This window comes from Epinephelus lanceolatus, chromosome 16, assembly GCF_041903045.1.
Source record: "Epinephelus lanceolatus isolate andai-2023 chromosome 16, ASM4190304v1, whole genome shotgun sequence".
Taxonomy (NCBI): Eukaryota; Metazoa; Chordata; class Actinopteri; order Perciformes; family Serranidae; genus Epinephelus; species Epinephelus lanceolatus.
This window is the reverse complement of record NC_135749.1, coordinates 36,265,995-36,284,592: the sequence shown is the minus strand read 5'-3', so window position 1 is coordinate 36,284,592 and position 18,598 is coordinate 36,265,995. Positions and strand designations below refer to the sequence as shown.

At 41.6% G+C, this 18,598-nt stretch overlaps 1 protein-coding gene across 6 annotated transcripts in view; it reads left to right on the top strand.

The window, feature by feature from the left end:
• The window catches only part of col14a1b (collagen, type XIV, alpha 1b), a 320,908-nt gene that overhangs the window by 204,319 nt on the left and 97,991 nt on the right, over positions 1 to 18,598 (top strand). For all 6 annotated transcript variants that reach the window (XR_013493638.1, XM_033637164.2, XM_033637162.2 and 3 more), the window contains 5 exons: positions 6,090 to 6,229; positions 10,848 to 10,971; positions 16,546 to 16,689; positions 17,136 to 17,300; positions 17,909 to 17,947. Coding sequence is in view for 5 of the 6 variants with exons in the window: in XM_033637164.2 (XP_033493055.2) it covers positions 6,090 to 6,229; positions 10,848 to 10,971; positions 16,546 to 16,689; positions 17,136 to 17,300; positions 17,909 to 17,947 (612 nt within the window). In the remaining variant the exon portion in view is untranslated. The remainder of the gene's footprint in view (positions 1 to 6,089; positions 6,230 to 10,847; positions 10,972 to 16,545; positions 16,690 to 17,135; positions 17,301 to 17,908; positions 17,948 to 18,598) is intronic.

The window sequence follows — 18,598 nt, the reverse complement described above, 5'->3', positions numbered from 1 at the left end:
TGTGTGAGGACAACAGTTTAGTGTCAGTCAGCACTGACACCGTACAAGCAGAGTAAATAAGCTTTGACTGCTCTCCTCCCACACAGTGATGGGTCTTAACCACACACACACACACACACACACTTAATTATGGTATATAAAGACAGGCTCAAAGATATATATATATATATATATATATATATATATATATATATCACAGAAAGATAACATAGAATTACAGAGATAAATCTTCAACAGGAGGGTAATTTAAAATAAATGTCTGAAGTGTAAACCTGGTGATTGCTAGATCTGTTACAGCATCTCCACAAACATGTAATTCACATTCTTCACATATCTGTCACCACAACATTCTTAAAAGACTGCATAATCAGCTGAAGTACAGGAACCAGCATGTACAGTGCAAGTCTTATCTAATCTTTATATTTAAATTTGCTATTTTCAATCACAGAGTAAGAGAAGTTTTTTTTTTCTCCTTTTTTTCCCCACATGATTAAAGCATCATGTTCATAAGACACTTTGGTTTTAAGTTGAAGCTGTCAGGCCCAGAAAGAGAGACCGAGAGAGAACACTGCTTTTTACTCAACCTACATGCATGTTCACTGTAAAAAAAAAAATAGACAGAATTTGATAGTAACACATAAGGCCCGTTTCCACTGAAGAAGTTCCTGGTACTATTTGGGTTTGGGGGGCAGGAACTACTACAGGAACGTCCTCTCGCTCGGCCCTCTCAACCACCGTGAGATTTAGTTGCATGTTGCCTCAGTTGATGCTTTCTAGACATCGTGATTTCCCAAAACTGAATAAATACCACACATAGCAACACAAAACTGCTTTGCTAGCTCAATCATGTTGTAACTAAGATATCCGCTGGAAAAAAAAAAAAATTTTCACGGACCGTGACCGGAGTTATTACAGACACCGCTAACTGCTAACCCCGAAGTTCCTGCAGTGGAAACGGACCTATAGAACTTTTTGGACATGAAGTCCTTCCACTTAAAATTTGGACTTGTTTATAAGTAAAGTTCTTTTCAAAACCTTCATGAGTATATGTTTATAGTACAGAATAAAACAACAGTGACACAAGGGCAAAATACTACAACAGGCAAAAACATTTCCTTTTTTTATAAATGTGAGGATGTTGTTCTGCATTTAATATGGTCATCCCTCACAAGCTGGTCACAAAACTGTACAGTCTGGGCACCAGTTCTTCCCTGTGTTCTTGGCTCATGTACTTCCTCACAGACACCACCAGAGCAAGTTAGAGTGGGCAAGCACATCTCCTCCACCCTTACTCTCAGAACTGGGGGCGATTTTGCCTTATTTATAGGACCACAGTAAATTGACAGGAAAGGTAGAAGAGAGAGGGTGGATGACAAGCAACAAAGGAATGAATGAAATTCTATTTGACTTCCTTGGTGTAAGAACAATTAGAAATACACCAAAACACACACAAAAGTTAAGAGCAGCAGCAATTAAAAGTGTCACAACTTTAAAATAAAATAGTAAAATAATAGCCGCGGCAGTGATAGTGCATGTTTAACCCTGTGTATTGTAGTGTAGCAATGGAGGCCACAGCTCTGGGATGGAAGCTGTTTTTCATTCTGGGCTTAATGGGCTTTCTTTTTGAGTTTGTTGGTGTAAATAATGTCCAGTCCATGGAGCTTCAACCTGATGATGCGCCATGCCGCCTTTACCATACGATGGAGGCTGTGACATTCTGCAGCTGTGCAGTTGGCATACCACACTGCGGAGCAGCTGGTCAGGATGGACTCAACAGTGCTACTGTAGAAGTTGAGAAGAAGTTTTTGAGGTAGTTTCCTCAGGATTCAGAGTCTCTGCTGAGCTTTTTTTGACCAGCTGTGAAGTGTTGTTGGTCCTTGTCAGCTGGTTTGACAGTATGACTCCCAGGAACATCACTTTTCCACCTCCACTATCTCCCCATGTATGTGGAGGGGGGCGTGAGCTCTGATCTTGGTCCTCCGGAGGTCAATAACCATCTCCTTGGGTTTGGAGGTGTTGAGGAACAGGTTATTGTCTCCACACCAACAAGTGAGATGGTCCACCTCACGCCTGTAGGCCATCTCATTCTCTTCAGAGAACAGGCCCACTATGGTCGTGTCATCAACAAATTTGATTTTGGTGAACAGTGTAAAGAGCACTGGCCTTAGCACACAGCCCTGGGGGTACCAGTTCTGAGAGTAAGGGTGGAGGAGATGTGCTTGTCCACTCTAACTTGCTCTGGTGGTGTCCGTGAGGAAGTACATGAGCCAAGAACACAGGGAAGAACTGGTGCCCAGATTGTACAGTTTTGTGACCAGCTTGTGAGGGATGACCATATTAAATGCAGAACAACATCCTCACATAGGTGTTTGGTTTCTCCAGGTGTGTCAGGGCAAGATGGAGGGCTGTTGTGATGGCATCCTCTGTGGTGTGGTTAGTCCTTTATGCAAACTGGTGTTTATCCAGATCATGTGGAATTACAGTCTTAATGTGTGAGAGCACCAGCATCTCAAAGCACTTCATGATGATAGGTGTTAGTGCTACAGGATGGTAGTCATTTAGGCACATCACAACAGGTTTTTTTTGGGCACTGGGATAATCATGGAAGTTTTAAGGCATGATGGGACAGCAGGTTATTGTAATAACAGGTTAAATATGTTGGTTAACACTCCTTTAAGCTGGTCAGCACAAACCAATAATACTCGCCCGGATACTCCATCCGGGCCAGCTGCCTTGCTCCCGTTGACTCCCCTCAGGACAGTCCTCACCTGATGTTGCTAGAGGACCAGCACTGGCTCACTGTCAGCTGAGGTGAAGGGTGGATCCACCTCCTCCCTCTGGGTTTCAAAGCGGGCGAAGAACTGGTTTAGGGCATCGGGCAATGTGGCATTATGACATCCATACCTGCACTGTTTTGATGGTTAGGTTAACTCTGCAGATCCGTGATCAGGAGGAGATAAATGTGGTCTGACTGACCTACTTATGCTGACGGGATTGCCTTGAATGCCCCTGAAATATTGGTGTATACTTGGTCGAGTATACTGTCGTAAATGTCACATTCTTGTAGAATTTAGGTATGACCAGTTTAAAGTCTACATGACCAAAATCCCTTGCTACATTGACTACACTGTCCGGGTAAGCTATTTACTGGCACCGTCATGCCTCTCCAGAGCTAACTTAGCTTTAGCTTGCGGGGGGATGTAAACTGCCATGGTTGTTATGTTTGTTAATTCCCTTGGCAAAAAGAAAGTTCTGCACTTTACCACCAGGAGGTCCAGGTCAGGGCAGCAGTGTCTCTCCACCATGTCCACAGCTGTGCACCATTTATTGTTCACGAAGATATACAGTCCTCCCCCACGGCTCTTACCAGAGTCTCTCGTCCGGTCCGCTCTGTAAGCAGAGAGGCCCACTAGCTGGATGCTGTGTCTGTTAGGTTTTCATTGAGCCAGGACTCCTTGATGATAGTGACACAGTAAGGCATCATTCTCGCTCTGATCTCGTCCAGCTTATTGACGGGTGACCTTGTGTTCGCAAGGAAGAGGCTTGGTAGGGCTGGTTTGTATGGGTTAGCCTTAAGCTCAGCCCGCAGGCGTGCCCACTTCCCTCGCTTTTGCTTCCTCTCCCTCTGCCACAGGCACAGCTACGCTGATATGGTGGCTAGTCCGAGAGTCTATAGGGTACTGAGAAAAGTTGTACCAACTTGCGGACTATACAATGTTCACAGATATTTAACAACTGTGAACAATCATAACTGATAATAGCTACTGTCTTGCTTAACAGAGCTAAGAAATACACAAACAACACTAAAGCGGTGTAAAACTGGCCGGTCTGAGCTCGACTCAAGCCGGCTGATGATGTTACCTGCAACTCAACTGCTCAAATTACTGGCAGCTGGTTTTAGAACTAGAGCATGTCACCTGTTTCAAAAGCCAATCGGCTTGTAGTTCTTTGGTCAAGTCAAAATGACTGCAGACGGCGTGTTCGCTTGCAGCAGCAGGTGTTTCATCCCCGCTGAGCCCTCTGTTTCCGTTTTCATGGTGTGCCGGTGTTGGACGGGGGGTTGCTGCTGCTCGCTGTTTGTGCTTATGCCCCCCACACATAAACTTTCTCACTGAGCTTCTCGGCACTTCTACCTTCAGAAAACCCGATCAATGTGAGTCACAGGGTGCAATTTTATTGTGAAACAATAGAGATGGATGCAGATGGATTGAAGCCGTCTGCAGTTCAGTCCGGCAGCAGCTGACCCTTTAATGTGATTTATTAGAGGGGAAAAGGAAGTGACTGGAATGATTGGTGGACAGCGACGGAGGCAACTTTTAATTAATTTAACACATTTTCAATCTTTACAATTTGAGACCTCAAATCAAATCAATCAAAGGTTTACTTCACTCAGAAGCTGCTTTTCTTTTCAGTCCTGAGTTGTCATCCATCAAAATCAAGCCAGAGTTTGTTTATTTGAACGGTGATAAAAACACAAATCAAATAGCTGAGAAATAAATGGATACATTTTTCAAAGGTTGGAGCCGATTTAAGTCATGCACCAGCAAAGCAAACAAAAGAAAGCTGAGCAAATAGAAAACAAACAGCCTGTGTCCCCTTTCTTAATTCTGAGTTTTTGTGGGTCTGTGAACACAGCACAGATGGAGCTCTTCTTACTTTTTCTCAGCAGTTTGTGGAGTTTTTTTTTTTGTTTTGTTTTGTTTTGTTTTTTAAGATTTTTTGGGGGGGCATTTTTTTGCCTTTATTTGATAGGACAGACAAGCATGAAGGGGGAGAGAGAGAGGGAGCGACATGCAGCAAAGGGCTACAGGCTGGAGTTGAACCCGGGCCGCTGCAGCAACAGCCTTGTACATGGGGCGACTGCTCTACCCACTAAGCCACCAACACCGCAGTTTGTGGAATTTTGAGTCATGGGCTGGATAATTGATGTGTTGATCCGATCACAGCTGATCAGACCAGATCAATGGCTGAGAGAAGCCGTTGTTTATGAGTGAATGCAAACTTTTAGACCCAGCGCAATAAATGGTTAAGTTTCACTTTCCCTGCGCCTGCCATTTTGCTGCTCCACCTGTGCCCAGAGAACGCTCTGCGCTACAAGAATGTGTAGCAAAGAATAAAAAAAAAGGAAATCAAAATGTTCATTAAATGCTCAAATCATGGCAGCCAGCCACCAATAAATGAATAGGTGGAAAACCCTGTTGCCTCTTGAATTCTTAACAATCAAATATATAAGGTGGCAGTCATATGAGCATCTACCCTAAACAATATCAGCATCAGAAAACCTTCAGTAAAGTATTGTGGTAAAAGGCTGGCAAGAAATATGACTTTGATTGTTTTTAAGTATCTCAGGGTCTTGTTCATAAGTGAGGGTAGAATGCAGCGTGAGATGGACCAGCATTTGGTGCAGCGTCTGCAGTGATGAGGGCGCTGCACGGGACCACCGTGGTGAAGAGGGAGCTAAGCTAAGCTAAGACGAAGCTCTTGATTTACTGGTCCATCTATGTCCCAACCCTCACCTATTGTCACAAGCTCTGGGTAGTGACCAAAAGAGAACAAGATTGCAGAAACAAGCGGCCAAAATGAGCTTCCTCCGTGGGGTGTCTGGGCTCAGCCTTAAAGATAGGGTGAGGAGCTCAGAGATCCGGAGGGAGCTGAGAGTAGAGCTGCTGCTCCTTCGCGTCGAAAGAGGTCAGTTGAGGTGGTTCAGGCATCTGATCAGGATGCCTCCTGGGCGCCTCCAGGCATGTGCAACTGATAGGAGGCCCTGGGGCAGACCCAGAACACGCTGCAGGGATTACATATCTGGCCTGGGAACGCCTTGGGGTCCCCCAGAAGGAGAATGCGTGCTGGGGAGAGGGACGTCTGGGGCGCTTTGCTCGACCTCCTGCCCCCGCGACCCAGCCCTGGATGAAAATGGATGGATGGAAATCTGGAAATCATAACATGTATCTGTCTCAATCATTGTCCTCTATTTCCACCTGTTTATTTTGTTTACTCCGTCTCTTATTTCTTCTTGTAATTGTTTTGTCCTCCTCAATAACAGAAAGAGAACAAATGTGAACTTCCCCCGCCTCTCTGTCTTTGTCCAGTCTGTAAGGCAGCTAAAGCAGACCTGGTCTTCCTGGTTGATGGTTCCTGGAGTATTGGTGATGACAATTTCCTGAAGATCATCCGCTTCCTGTACAGCACATCCGGAGCTCTGGACCAGATCGGCCCGGATGGCACACAGGTAGGACACACAGGTTGCCTTCACGGACGTTGTTATTGCTGGTTTTTCTTTCACTCTTCAGTGTTACTCAAACTGAGAACTATTTGTAGTCCATGAAAACCTTGACTCCTGTCATTCTAAACACTTTTTGTCTGGTATAGTAGCTCTAGCCACACTGTTTGATTGACAGGTCATTGACAGGAAGTCACAGTGCAGTAAAAGCACAAGAAAGGAAAGAAAAAGCCACTGAACTAGAGATGGAGACCTGGAGCTCTGCTTTCTTTGGGGAGCAAAAGCTGCACTTTGCCAGTTAAATGGTGTTTTCCTGAGGCACAGTTACCTTTTCATGCTTTTTCCTGTCCTGTATTTTGGTGACTTGTCATGTACTGCTGTGGCAGCAGAGAAGGAGCAAAGAAAGAGAGCATCAGTGGTAATCCTCTGAGAACTGAAAAACTGGTGTTCGCACTGACTCACTCTGCACACACCACTCCTGTGTTAAACAATACCTTCCTGATGAAGTTGTTGAAGGCACAACCACCTATCTAAAATAGTAGATGGACCTATCCAAAACAAAACTCATGTATTTGATCTATACATGAATTAAATGGATTCTTGTGATTTTCATTATATATTTATCTCAGCAAACACAAATAAACCCATCATTTCACTGTGATTATGGCAGTGGTGAGTAGGATTTAAATTACCAAATAACTGAAAACAAGTAACATAATCGATAAAGAAATTTGTTATTGATTAACTTGTCAGCCTTTTTTTTATACACTTTATTTTTTTCAAGCTTGTTTTCATATATACAGCTTATTTGTGTTTTAGTTTGTAATTCATTACCAAGACAGAGTTAAATGGAAAATACGTTTGAAAAAAATACACTGCTCAAGAAAATGAAGGGAACACTTAATGGTCACAAGTGCTTTGGTGCCAATCAAAAAGCAAAACAACCCCCAAAAAGAGAATGGTTTTACATGTGGTGGCCACAGACAGTTGCTCGTCCCTTATCCTCCCTGACTGATTCTTCTCTAGTTTGGTGTTCTGCTAGTGTCCTTGTCACTACTGGTAGCATGAGGCGGTACCTGCAGCCCAATCAAGGGAATCAGGACAAATTAAAGGTTATTTTCACCATTTTCAGCATTTTTTTTAGCCACAGCAGCCAGCATGTACGAGGAGCTTTATAAGCCAGCTGTTAATTTTGTTATTAAAATTGCAAATGCTTTAATTCAATGTTGATTTTTTAATGAAATTTTACCTCTCCCTTCAAACTAACTTCAGCTCTAAATACAGCCTTGCACTCTTGTGAAACAGCACTAAACTCAGCAGAACCCCAGAACAAGACATTTTTAGGACAAACTAGTACAAGATAACAAACTGTGAAATGCTGACAGTCATTGTACTCTGTGTCAGTCATTTACATATAACCATTTTCCCCTAGTGTCTCCCAAGTGGCCCAAACCCTGCTCAGTTCTGTGTTCAGATTCTTGTGCTACAGCAGCTGAATACTTGAAATAAGCTTCACTAAGCTGCTCTCATTTATGTGTTTTGTTAGTACAAATAAAGATTATTCCTGTGTGGTCTCCCAGGTGGCCACGGCCCAGTTCACTGAAGAAACAGCTCATTTATATTCTCTGGATCGTGGTGCTCTCCTCAGTTCCTGCCATGTTTTTGGTTTATGTATGTTGTCATTGTTTGCCTTTTTCTCTCCACTAATCCAAGTTCAGCTCAGTCACAACACCAGGACCAAATTCAGTTAGTGGACCGCCTATTAATGCTTAGACATTTGTTTAAAGCACTACATGATTTGTATCAATCACAACCACACCACAAGCACAGAAAGGAAACAAGGCTGTGCTGTTCTTCTGCAGCACACAGGTGAAGTTCTCTGATTTTCTGCAGATGGGGGAAAGTAAAAACAAAGTGCTAGCATCACATTCAGGCTCGCCTCTGTTCCACTGGTTTCAGTAACGTAAAGCAATCTCTCATTTATTCATCTTTTTGACTAAGTGAAGCCTGTTCCTGGATATACTTCCTACATGCTAAATTTACCAGGGCAGGTACCTACAGTACATCATCATACCTAGGCTTCGTCCATGTCTAAAATATCCACCAGCACAATTTTTATGAAGTAATTCTTCCTATTTTGTAGTTGTAATATCTGCTGTCTTCACTAATCAGTCCCCTCGGTATGCTGTTATTACAGTCATGTCTTAGATTGACTCATGTCTTTTGTTGATATCTGACATTTGACCTTTGATGGTCCAGGAAGGCTCATGAGAAGTTATGTTGGTTGATTGCTTTTTTTGGAAAAAATATTCTCCTTATCTCAACATAAGTGAATCATACAACGCACTGTTAAAGAAAGGCTCTTTTCCAACAACCAAGTCTCACCCGTAGTCGTCGAAATCCGGCACTTAGTCAGTGACTTCTTTCATCAGACACTGTTGGCATGATACGTGGGCGGTCGCCATTATAGTTGAACGGCACCCGGCAGCATCAGGGGTAAACACAGCAGGACAAGAATGAAAGTTAAGGTGGCAAAGTCCAAGTGGGGTGGGCGGGAGGGGTGTTGACTGGGTCCAACAAACACAGACTTTCACCCAGGAGAGCGGTGTTCACATCCAGTAAGATTGTTCTTTTTTCCTAAACTCAGACTTGTGGTTTTGTTGCCAAAACCCAACCATGTGGGTTAGTAGTTTAAGGAAAAAAATATCAAATTGCAGTGTATCAGCATAGTGTTTTGAAAGAGACTGTATGTAAATGGTAAATTTCATGTGAAAACACAAGTGTATTTTGAAAGAAGGCAATGCATGTAACAGGCAGAACTTGACCTCCCAGAAAGTCAACAGCCAATGCACCCAGGGTACCTTGCATGTCTTATCTGCACGTGGAAAGTCCATGACTAAACATCGATGTAGCACAAGAATGGAGTGAGAATGTGTTGGTTCCAAGGTGGCATTTTTACTTTTAGCATTATAGCAAATAGGGATGGGTCACGATTTTCGAATTTCGAATAGTCGTTTTATTTTTGAAAAATCGATTTTTTAATTACTATTCGCCGTCTTATTTCCCCTCCTTTATTTGACATGCAATTCAGCTCCTAACCGCACGAGGGCAGTATAGGATTGCTACAGCGGTGTGAGATGGGCTACCAGCTAGTTTGATGCTCTTCTACAAACAGGAGAAACATGCAGAGACTACTACTCCGCGAGGAATGACCGCAGTCATTCGGGTTTCATAGTCGAGCGCACTTCCGTGTAGTAGTTTCCGTCAAAAATCCCCACGATGTGAAAAATACATGCCGAGCAGTCACCAGTGCGCGCGGTCGTAAAATGTGAGCTTCGTGTGCACAGGGCTTGTGGACGTCCGCTTTGAGTCCCCGCGCAGACCTCGTTCCGCCCAAGTATGTTCGGGCCTTTAAAGATGAATGGATCTCTGTGTGCGTGGCTTCGAAAAATTGTCGAATAGTTGCCATGATTTTCGAATAGTGTTTTTGCTTGTGCTGCCCATCCCTAATAGCAAATGTCAGTGGGAACCCAATTTATTATTCTTACTTATGTAACAGAACCTGGAAGTTCTTGCTTCATTAGAAGCCTGTTTACGCCTGGTATTAACATGCATTTTAGGGATTCAAACACAAGTGGACAGCCAAAACACATCGCCATTCACAACTGTGTCTATCATGTGTCTCTAGCTGACCGTTTGTGTTCAGATTTCGTTCTTGCTAACATGCTCACTGGATAGGTCAGGCACCTAACTTTTCATCCAACTTTTCATAAAATGGTGAAGTTATACAGGGTGAGCGCACTGTCTCTGAAACAACCACCACATCCTGCAGTGATAACCTTGTACATGTTGGGTATCTCTGCAGGTGGTTTGAGTGATTGCATTACAATGTTTCTTGGGGGTCGTTTACACTTGTAATTAGCATTGTTCACTTGTGATTCGATAGCCAAAGACGCATGTTAAAATCAGGTATAAACAGGCCTAAAGGCTCTTTATAGATGTGGACTACTCTTAAAGGTTAGTTCAGATTTTTTAAATGAATATTTCAAATTTCTCCCCTGACCTCAATACAATGGAAGCAGAGCTGGTTGATAAGAAGAAATGAAATGTTACAATAATACCTTGCAACAAAATTGCAGGGTTGACTATTGGTGCTTTCACAAAATATTCACACAATGAGATACATAATCATTTGTGATGTGGACATAATGACTAAGTAGAAAAAGGTAAACAGCTAGAGCAGTTTGGTAAGTTCAAAAAATTACATCACTTTACTCAACAGTTTTACGATGTTAGAATATCCAAAATCTAAGAACAGTACCTAGTCTCCAATCATTATATTAATATAATATGGATAGTAGCATCAAATGTGATTTAGGGCTGGGCAATACGCCCAGCCCTAAATCACATTTGATGTCTTAATGCATTGAAAAATTACTTTGAAAAACAGGAGTGTGTCCATGGCAGCAGAAACATGGAAAGACCATAGCATGCAAAATGAAAGGCATCTGCTTGGTTAGATCAAACTAGGGTCTCTTTTTAAAGTCGTGACCCTTTAAACAAAACTCACTGTAAGACTTTGCACTTTCTTGTTGTTTAATAGTTATTTTATTGCATTGTCTGACAGGTTGCCATCGCCCAGTTCAGTGACGATGCCCGGACTGAGTTCAAACTGAACTCGTACAGTGATAAAGAGCGACTGCTGGACGCCATCAACAAGATCTCCTACAAGGGAGGAAACACAAAGACAGGTGAGTGCACCGCAGGGAGACACAGCAAAATGAGCAGGAATGTGACCTGCTTCTGTTGTAGAAATACTTGTGAGTTATTGAATGGTGGCTGAATCTGGTTCAGTGGCTGCAGCAGATAAAATCCAGATTTTTACCCAAAAGAAATCATCTCTAAATCTAGGGCTGTCCCCCACTAAGAATTTTCCCAGTCAACCAATAGTCGTCATTTAGGGCCATTAGTCTCCGGCATGTTTACGATATTAATTTAATTATCAAATTATATAATTTGGGCGGGGCAACACAGCGGTTTGAGTTCAAGGTTTGTGAAAGAATAGTATAAGTTACATTGTTAACACTGTGCTACATTACAGAGAAATACAAAACCGTACTAATGAACCTTCATTAATATAGGCCTATATTTTATCTACAAGTGCACGTCACACACTGAGTGAGACACCTGTTAATGATGCTGTCGGCAAAGCAGTAATGATTGTGCTAAGTGGCTAATGGGCATGTAGCTACTTCAGTGTTTCAGATGATATGTCATGTTTGTAGTCGACGAATGAAGATGAGTTTACATATCACCTTGGGTTTGTCCTTCACCTTCTCAAAATGATCCCACACTTTGGATTTTGGTTATTAACTAGGGACTACTAGGGGCCGTACACATGCTGCATCTTCAACTGCCTGAAAAATTGAGGTCAGGCGCTAGGTGCTACTCTTGTGCCTTTTTTGTGCGAGCTTTCAGGAGCCCAAGGCAGGTTGCAGCTGAGGTTGCTAAGCAACCTTAACAAGCATCATATGGCCTATTTACCTGAAATCCTGAGTTCTGGGTAGCCCTGCACTAAAATGATCAACTCTTCCATATTTATCAGACTGAATATTTCCAGAAGAAGGGAAAGATACCTGTCAGCTGTGATTGATTAACGTGACTGCTGACTGCTGAGCGTGGCCGCTTCCTCTGTCTGTCCTTTCAAATTAAATTCCCGCATGGTTCAGTCATATAGGATTCAATTTTTTTTTTGACAAGAGGCAGGTCCTCACAAGCTTTCATGTTTGTTTCTTCTGCAACTAAGCGACCAATTAAATATTGCTGACTAATGACCTTTCTGGTCGATTAACTGTCAATAAGAGGGCAGCCCTATCTAAATTCAAGAAAGACACCATATGAGACACAGACACACACGCACACACACACACACACACACACACACACACACACACACACACACACCACCTATTATCAATAGTTATTGAGCAGCAGGCAACCACACACAGAAAATTAAATGTGTGAGAAAATGTGTGTTTGCATTTGTGTCTGCAAGTCAAACATTTGCATGTTCTTGCCCTTGTGAACACATCTTCATGCATACATTCATGTAAAACAAGTTTACATAGGAATGTGATCACACGTTTGCATTAATGCCGACAATCTTGTACGTGTATAAGATGCACAGCAGCCTATATTTCTTGAGTGTGTGTGTGTGTGTGTGTGTGTGTGTGTGTGTGTGTGTGTGTAATGAGAGGAAGTCTGTGGGGAAACAGGGAGAGGTGTAGTCATTAATCAGTGTTTACAAAGCAGCGCAGTCACTTTCTCCTGCAGCGACGGGACTGCAGAGATTTGTAACAGTGTCACTGCTGTGGAGAAATTCTCCCACTGCTAATGTCACACTGTAAAACACTAATCCTCCTTTTCTGTCAGGAAGCAGCAGTTTGGGGCATTTAAGAGCACTCAATCGCTTCGTTCTGCACAGTGCAATTAAAAATCTGTTTCCCAGTGTTCCCACAGGCCTGAAGGGTATTTGATTACTGGATCTGTCTGACAGACCTGGTGCTACTTGACTTCTTTATTAAAATGTATTAACCCTGCAGCAGCTCTGTGGTCTGTCCTGCATAAAACATCTCATCCTGAAGAAAACCCCTGTGATCAATACATACATAGGCTGCTGTTTTAAAATGAAGCAACCAATTATAATTTTGTGAAGCTGACCATTTTACTATACATACATACATAATACTGAATAAATAAAATGATATAAAACAGAAGAAAGCAACAAAACTTGCCATCTGGACAAGCTGAGATACAGAGAGTTCAATCTGTTCCTTTTACCTCATGAGTGACTCGAGTAAAATCTTGATAATTTTTCATTATTTTTTTGTTTCTACACCACAGACATCTACACAGTGTAATGCTGGCGTATGTATATGTCTTAAGAATATATGCAGCTTCCCTGATTGAGAGAGTTTGCTACATTGATTTGAACTTAACTGGATTTCACTCAAAGACCAAACAACTTTTACTTTTTTTCCATTTTTTGCAAGTTCAGCAGTTTAGTGCGATAGTTCCATGAGTTTCAATAACTTCATTAGTCATCAGGTGAAAAACCTTTCAATAGAAAAACACAGAAAAAGAAAAAAAAACAAAAACATCACAGACCCAAAGAGGCCGACAAAAATATCAAAATATGTGTTCCTCAAAAAACAGTGGTCAGAATTTCACCAAATTTAGTATACAAGCTCTTGGGCCAACTATTAACGAAAGAATCAAGTGCTGTATTTATTGATGAAAGTGTGCATGGCCTATTAAATTTTAACTCATAACTCCAGATGACTTGATTTGACAGTCCTAATGAAATTCTCTGGAGACATCTGAAGTGGTGTTACGAACATGCCTACAAAAATTCCACCAAACTGTCACATGGTGGCACTGTAATTAAGGCATTATTGCCCCTCACACCATAAGCCCAAATGATTGGAAATATGACACACAAGTCCAGCTGAATTAGTCTTATCAAATTAACAGATCTTGATGAATTTTGAGTTTATTAACACTAAACATATTATACAACATCTTTGGAGAAATATACAACTTTCTATTATAAATGAGCAAGATGAGTCAAAAAACATGGCGTTCATCAATGAAGCAACCTTGTTCAGGATGAGGCTTGGCAGGAAATAGGCCATAACTCAAGTTTCCTTTGGGCAATTCTGATTAAACTCAGTGGACACATCATAACTAACATCTTAACTTACATACCAAATTTTGTTTAGTTCCGTGAAGGGGAGCTAATGACTTGACTTTGAGTGTACTGTTATTGAAATGCTGCATACGCTGTAATGATGGGACACCTTTGTGACTTGTCTAACTCCTTTTTCAGACAGAAATAAACAAGCTGAAGTGACTTTGCTCAGCCGCCTGGTGGAGCACTGCTCTTAAAGGCTCTCTAAGTCTTCCTAAGCTTGAAAAGTTTTTGTCACATACAGCAAACATCCCCTCACGATATGCTAGCTACATGTCCTCTGAAAATGCTGTGAAAAAGTCCACTCTCTGTAGGCAGCCCAGGCTGACCGGACTTTTTGCACTACTAAAGTTAAGCATTATACCGGCTGCCTCTCCAGACTTTGTAGAGCAATCAGTCCTGCACAGTGTTACTGCAGATCACAATATGGTGAAGACACTTGTTCATAGCTTTTACTGGTACACTGTGGTGCTTTCGATTGCTCCAGGCAGCACATAGGCTGATTGGTTCAGTCCAGTTTGACTTGACTGTGTGTCTTACCCTGACCCATTGCTTCAGTTCCAAAAATGTTCTTTTTTTTTTTTTTAATGAAAGCTGTTAGTTAGGCTATTATAATGTTTCCAGGAATAGCAGATTTTATTTGCCAACCAAACCACGCCAGCATACGCTATATCAGTTCTCATTCCAATGTATTAGTCAGATAAAGGCAGTTTAATTGGATTTTTAAATAAGTCTGGGATCCCAGGTGTCCTCTTATTTCTTGATACAGCCCTAAAGTGCCGTGCCATAGTACTTTAGTGGTCTTAGATGTGGAATTGGTCCCTGACTGCTGCAGAATGGCTCCTAACTGTTCTTGGACAAAACACACAAGACCGATTCTCTTCATTCATTCTGTCATCCTTTAATAAAAATTCAGACTGTGGCTGCTGGGCCTGTGGTTTCCCTGCTGAGCCACTCCGATGTTCATTTATATCAACATGCTGTGCACCAATTATCATGGTCTGTCATCACACTATAGTAGCTACAATTTTTGTGTTAAGTCATTGTCTTGTAGTGGCATCTAATGATTAATTTGTATGAAACCTGAATTTCAGTTGTCAGTGCTCTGATTGTCTCCACAAAGTAAACAATAGATGTTAGATGGAGGACAAACAGATCTTGTATTTGTAAAGGTTACTGGGACATGGAGTTCAGACGCAGCCATTTAACTGGTACTTAATTAAAATCCTACAGTCTCAGAACACCATTATAAGGGGAAATAAAGTGGAAAAAAGTCTTCTGTGAAACAGCATTTCTCCTCTCCATTTACAGCAATTTGATCTGTTATGTCCTGTGTCTCTTATGTAATCATTTATTAGTAGCAACCAGCAGCTCTATAGTTCGCACTTAGTAGGTTGGTTGGTCAGTCCAATAAAAAAATCCCCAACCTTTGGCCGGGTAGTTTTTGCCTTCAGAGGCTGATATTTGTTATGGAGGTTAAGTGCATGAAGTGTGTGAATTCTCATTGAATTCTCTCTTTATTTTGTATGTCGTGTATTATGTTGCAGCAGCACAGGACAATCACCAAACTAAATTACTCTAGAAATAGTTAATAAATAAAACTTAAGAATGCAGTTAAAAAACTTCTCGTCACACTCTCGTCCTCAGTAGCTGCAGTTACATGCATTATTTCTTTAATTCTATTGAATTCATTTTGATTAGAGATTCCAACTGAACTGTTTACATGGACGCTATATAAAGCGATCCAGGCACACAGTGGTTCTACGTGCTGCGAAATGTCTTATCTGCCAGAAAAATATAACAGAGGAAGTTGTAACCCAGGTTATTTTCTGTGGCAACCAATACAGATGCCCCCTAAACACTTCACATCCAGACTGTCAGTAGATACTACAATTTACCATTGTTCCCTAAACATCTCATATGCAGGCTACTGCAACAGGTAGTGCATGCAATTTATTGATTACAGCACTCACTTAAGCACTCGCAGAGCATTGAATATTTTTTTAAATTTGTCAGAATCTGCAGTTGCGGTACGTAAAACAGCCGTTGCAACATGTTGTGTGCAGCACACGCACCAGCTACGTCCACTAACAATTCCCCCACGTGGGCACCTTTTTTTTTTCCCCCCAGTGAGAAACAATCAGGTTTACACAGTTATTAGGCAGTAATATTTTACTTTTTAATGTAATAAGGTTTAGGTTTACAACACCCCTCTCAACCTGACTGAAAAGTTCTTGCTATCAGACCAGTCCCTTCTGATTGAGATGATTACATGAGGCATTTTAATCTGATTGAGTATTATTCTCATCATTTGTGGAACAACAGGGTCCATGTAAACAGATCTGGGATTTAGAATCAACGTATTAAAAGACAGACTTTAATTTACCTTAATATTTTTTCCATACTACCCTGTATCAATACACAGTGCAGTATCAGTGTTTGCTGCTGCTGCTGCTGGAAGCATGTGTTCCTTCTCCCGCATCTGTTTTTAGGACTCTGAAGTACAGAAATAATTTCAAAATGATTGTATGATCACAACATTTAGCAGAATGATTTGCATCGTCTGTCCAATCAGGTCGAGCCATCCAGCATGTGAAGGAAAACATCTTCACAGTAGAGGGAGGAGTCAGGAGGGGAATCCCCAACGTCCTTGTGGTCCTCACCGATGGCCGATCTCAGGATGACGTCAACAAGGTGTCCAAAGAGATGCAGATGGAAGGTCAGAGCTGTGTACTTTAATTTTTTACATGATAACAAGTCCCAGATATCCAGTTTGGATTTCAGGATTTAAGAAGAATAGGCTTGTTTTGTTGGTTTTGTTCAAATGACTGCATATGAAGCATCAACAGAAAGAAATAGCAGCACTAAATTTAATTTGCTGGTCCAGTTGGTCACCTTTTAGGACTATATCTTACATTTTCATTCATTCAAAATAACGTTTTTTTTTTTCAGTGGTGTAATCAAGCAGAAAGTAATGCACTTCTCTACAAAAAAAGGTTTTATATACCTGCATATCACATGCAGTACAGAAAATGTAGCACTCATGTAAATCTGATGTTAATTCAGATAGATCATTTTTGGCTTGTAAAATATTTTCTTTCAATTTTAGAGTCCTCATCCTCATTCTTCCTCTGCTTGTTGCCACATCTCTGTGTTTCTGTAAAGGGTACATTGTATTTGCTATCGGCTTTGCTGACGCTGACTATGGGGAGCTGGTGAGCATCGCCAGTAAACCCAGCGACAGACATGTCTTCTTTGTGGACGACCTGGACGCCTTCAAGAAGATTGAAGAGAAGCTGGTGACCTTTGTGTGTGAGGCTGCCACTGCCAGTGAGTAACCACAGCTCATCAGACATTCAGAGGTTGTCAGTTTCTAGTTGAAGACTGGAAGAGTCCCCCATGCTACATGTTATGTAGGCACACTGCCTTTTAACAAGGTGGGGTTTATTTACATGTCACTTCTGATTTGGTAACACCTCTGACACTCCCACCGCCCACAAGACAACACAGCTCAAAGCCCATTTATGTGCCTTTTTACACTGTTTTGAGGAAAAGGATCATTTAACCTGGAAATCATAGCAAACCTGTGCACATAATTTTCAGATTGAATGTGCCCCACACGATGGAGGTGTCTGTGGAACCAACAGTCCACTGTAGCTCTGTATTGCACTAAACTCTAAGCCCTGCCCTCTTTTTAGCAGTCCAGTCCAAGGTGAAGGATTTGATTTAAATCCCTTTTGTAACTGTACGGTGGTCAAATATTGTTTCATCAGTATGTCACAGTACAGAAGCTAAAGATGCTCCAACTTCTGTTTTGCTTGCTCTTTATATAAAACATTGAACGTGGTTGACTGTGTTAACATGATTCTGCTGTATTTCAAGGCTCTCTGAAGGAATGTGTTTTCTTAATCCAACACACATTTTTTTGTCTCTCCCAGCTTGTCCGTCTGTACCGATGAGCGGCAGCACAACTCCAGGTAAAAGATGAGGCTTTGAAGTATTGATATAAATAGAGAACAAGGGAGTAGCACAGAGTAAAGTCAAAGACAAACCCCTGCATATAAATCTACTGCAGTGCTGGTCTTTTCCATGTTTCCGCATTGTAAAAGCAGAACAGTATGCACATGTTCTCTACCCTGAGGATGTGCAAGTAATATTCTTTTTGCAGCTGTTTATTTTCAAGCAACAAGCAGAATATCTATTTACTCATTGTTAGGTAGTGCAACTATGATGATTTGAAAAGGCATAAAACAGTTATCTACAGCAGCCCATTTGGTGAGATCTTGCTCCTCCAATTGCTTTTCTCTATTTCTGTTTTCATGTCTGATTTCATAAATAAGACTGAAAGCTGATGTTAACAAGGTGCCACAAGTCACACAGAAACCCAGCAGTGCAGTGAAATTGCAAAATTCTTTGTGCTTAAAAACTCAGACACACTTTTAAAATGTCTCTTGGGGACATTTTGTTGTATGACAACAATGCCAAATTGTGGGAGAGCCAAGTCCCAATATCAAAAAGTCACATCAGGGGGCTTTACAGTCTTACAGCATGTGACTCCCTCTGTTCTCAGACCCTCAGGAAAAAAACAGTTTAAAAACAGCAGGGAAAAAAATGGGGAAAAAAACCTC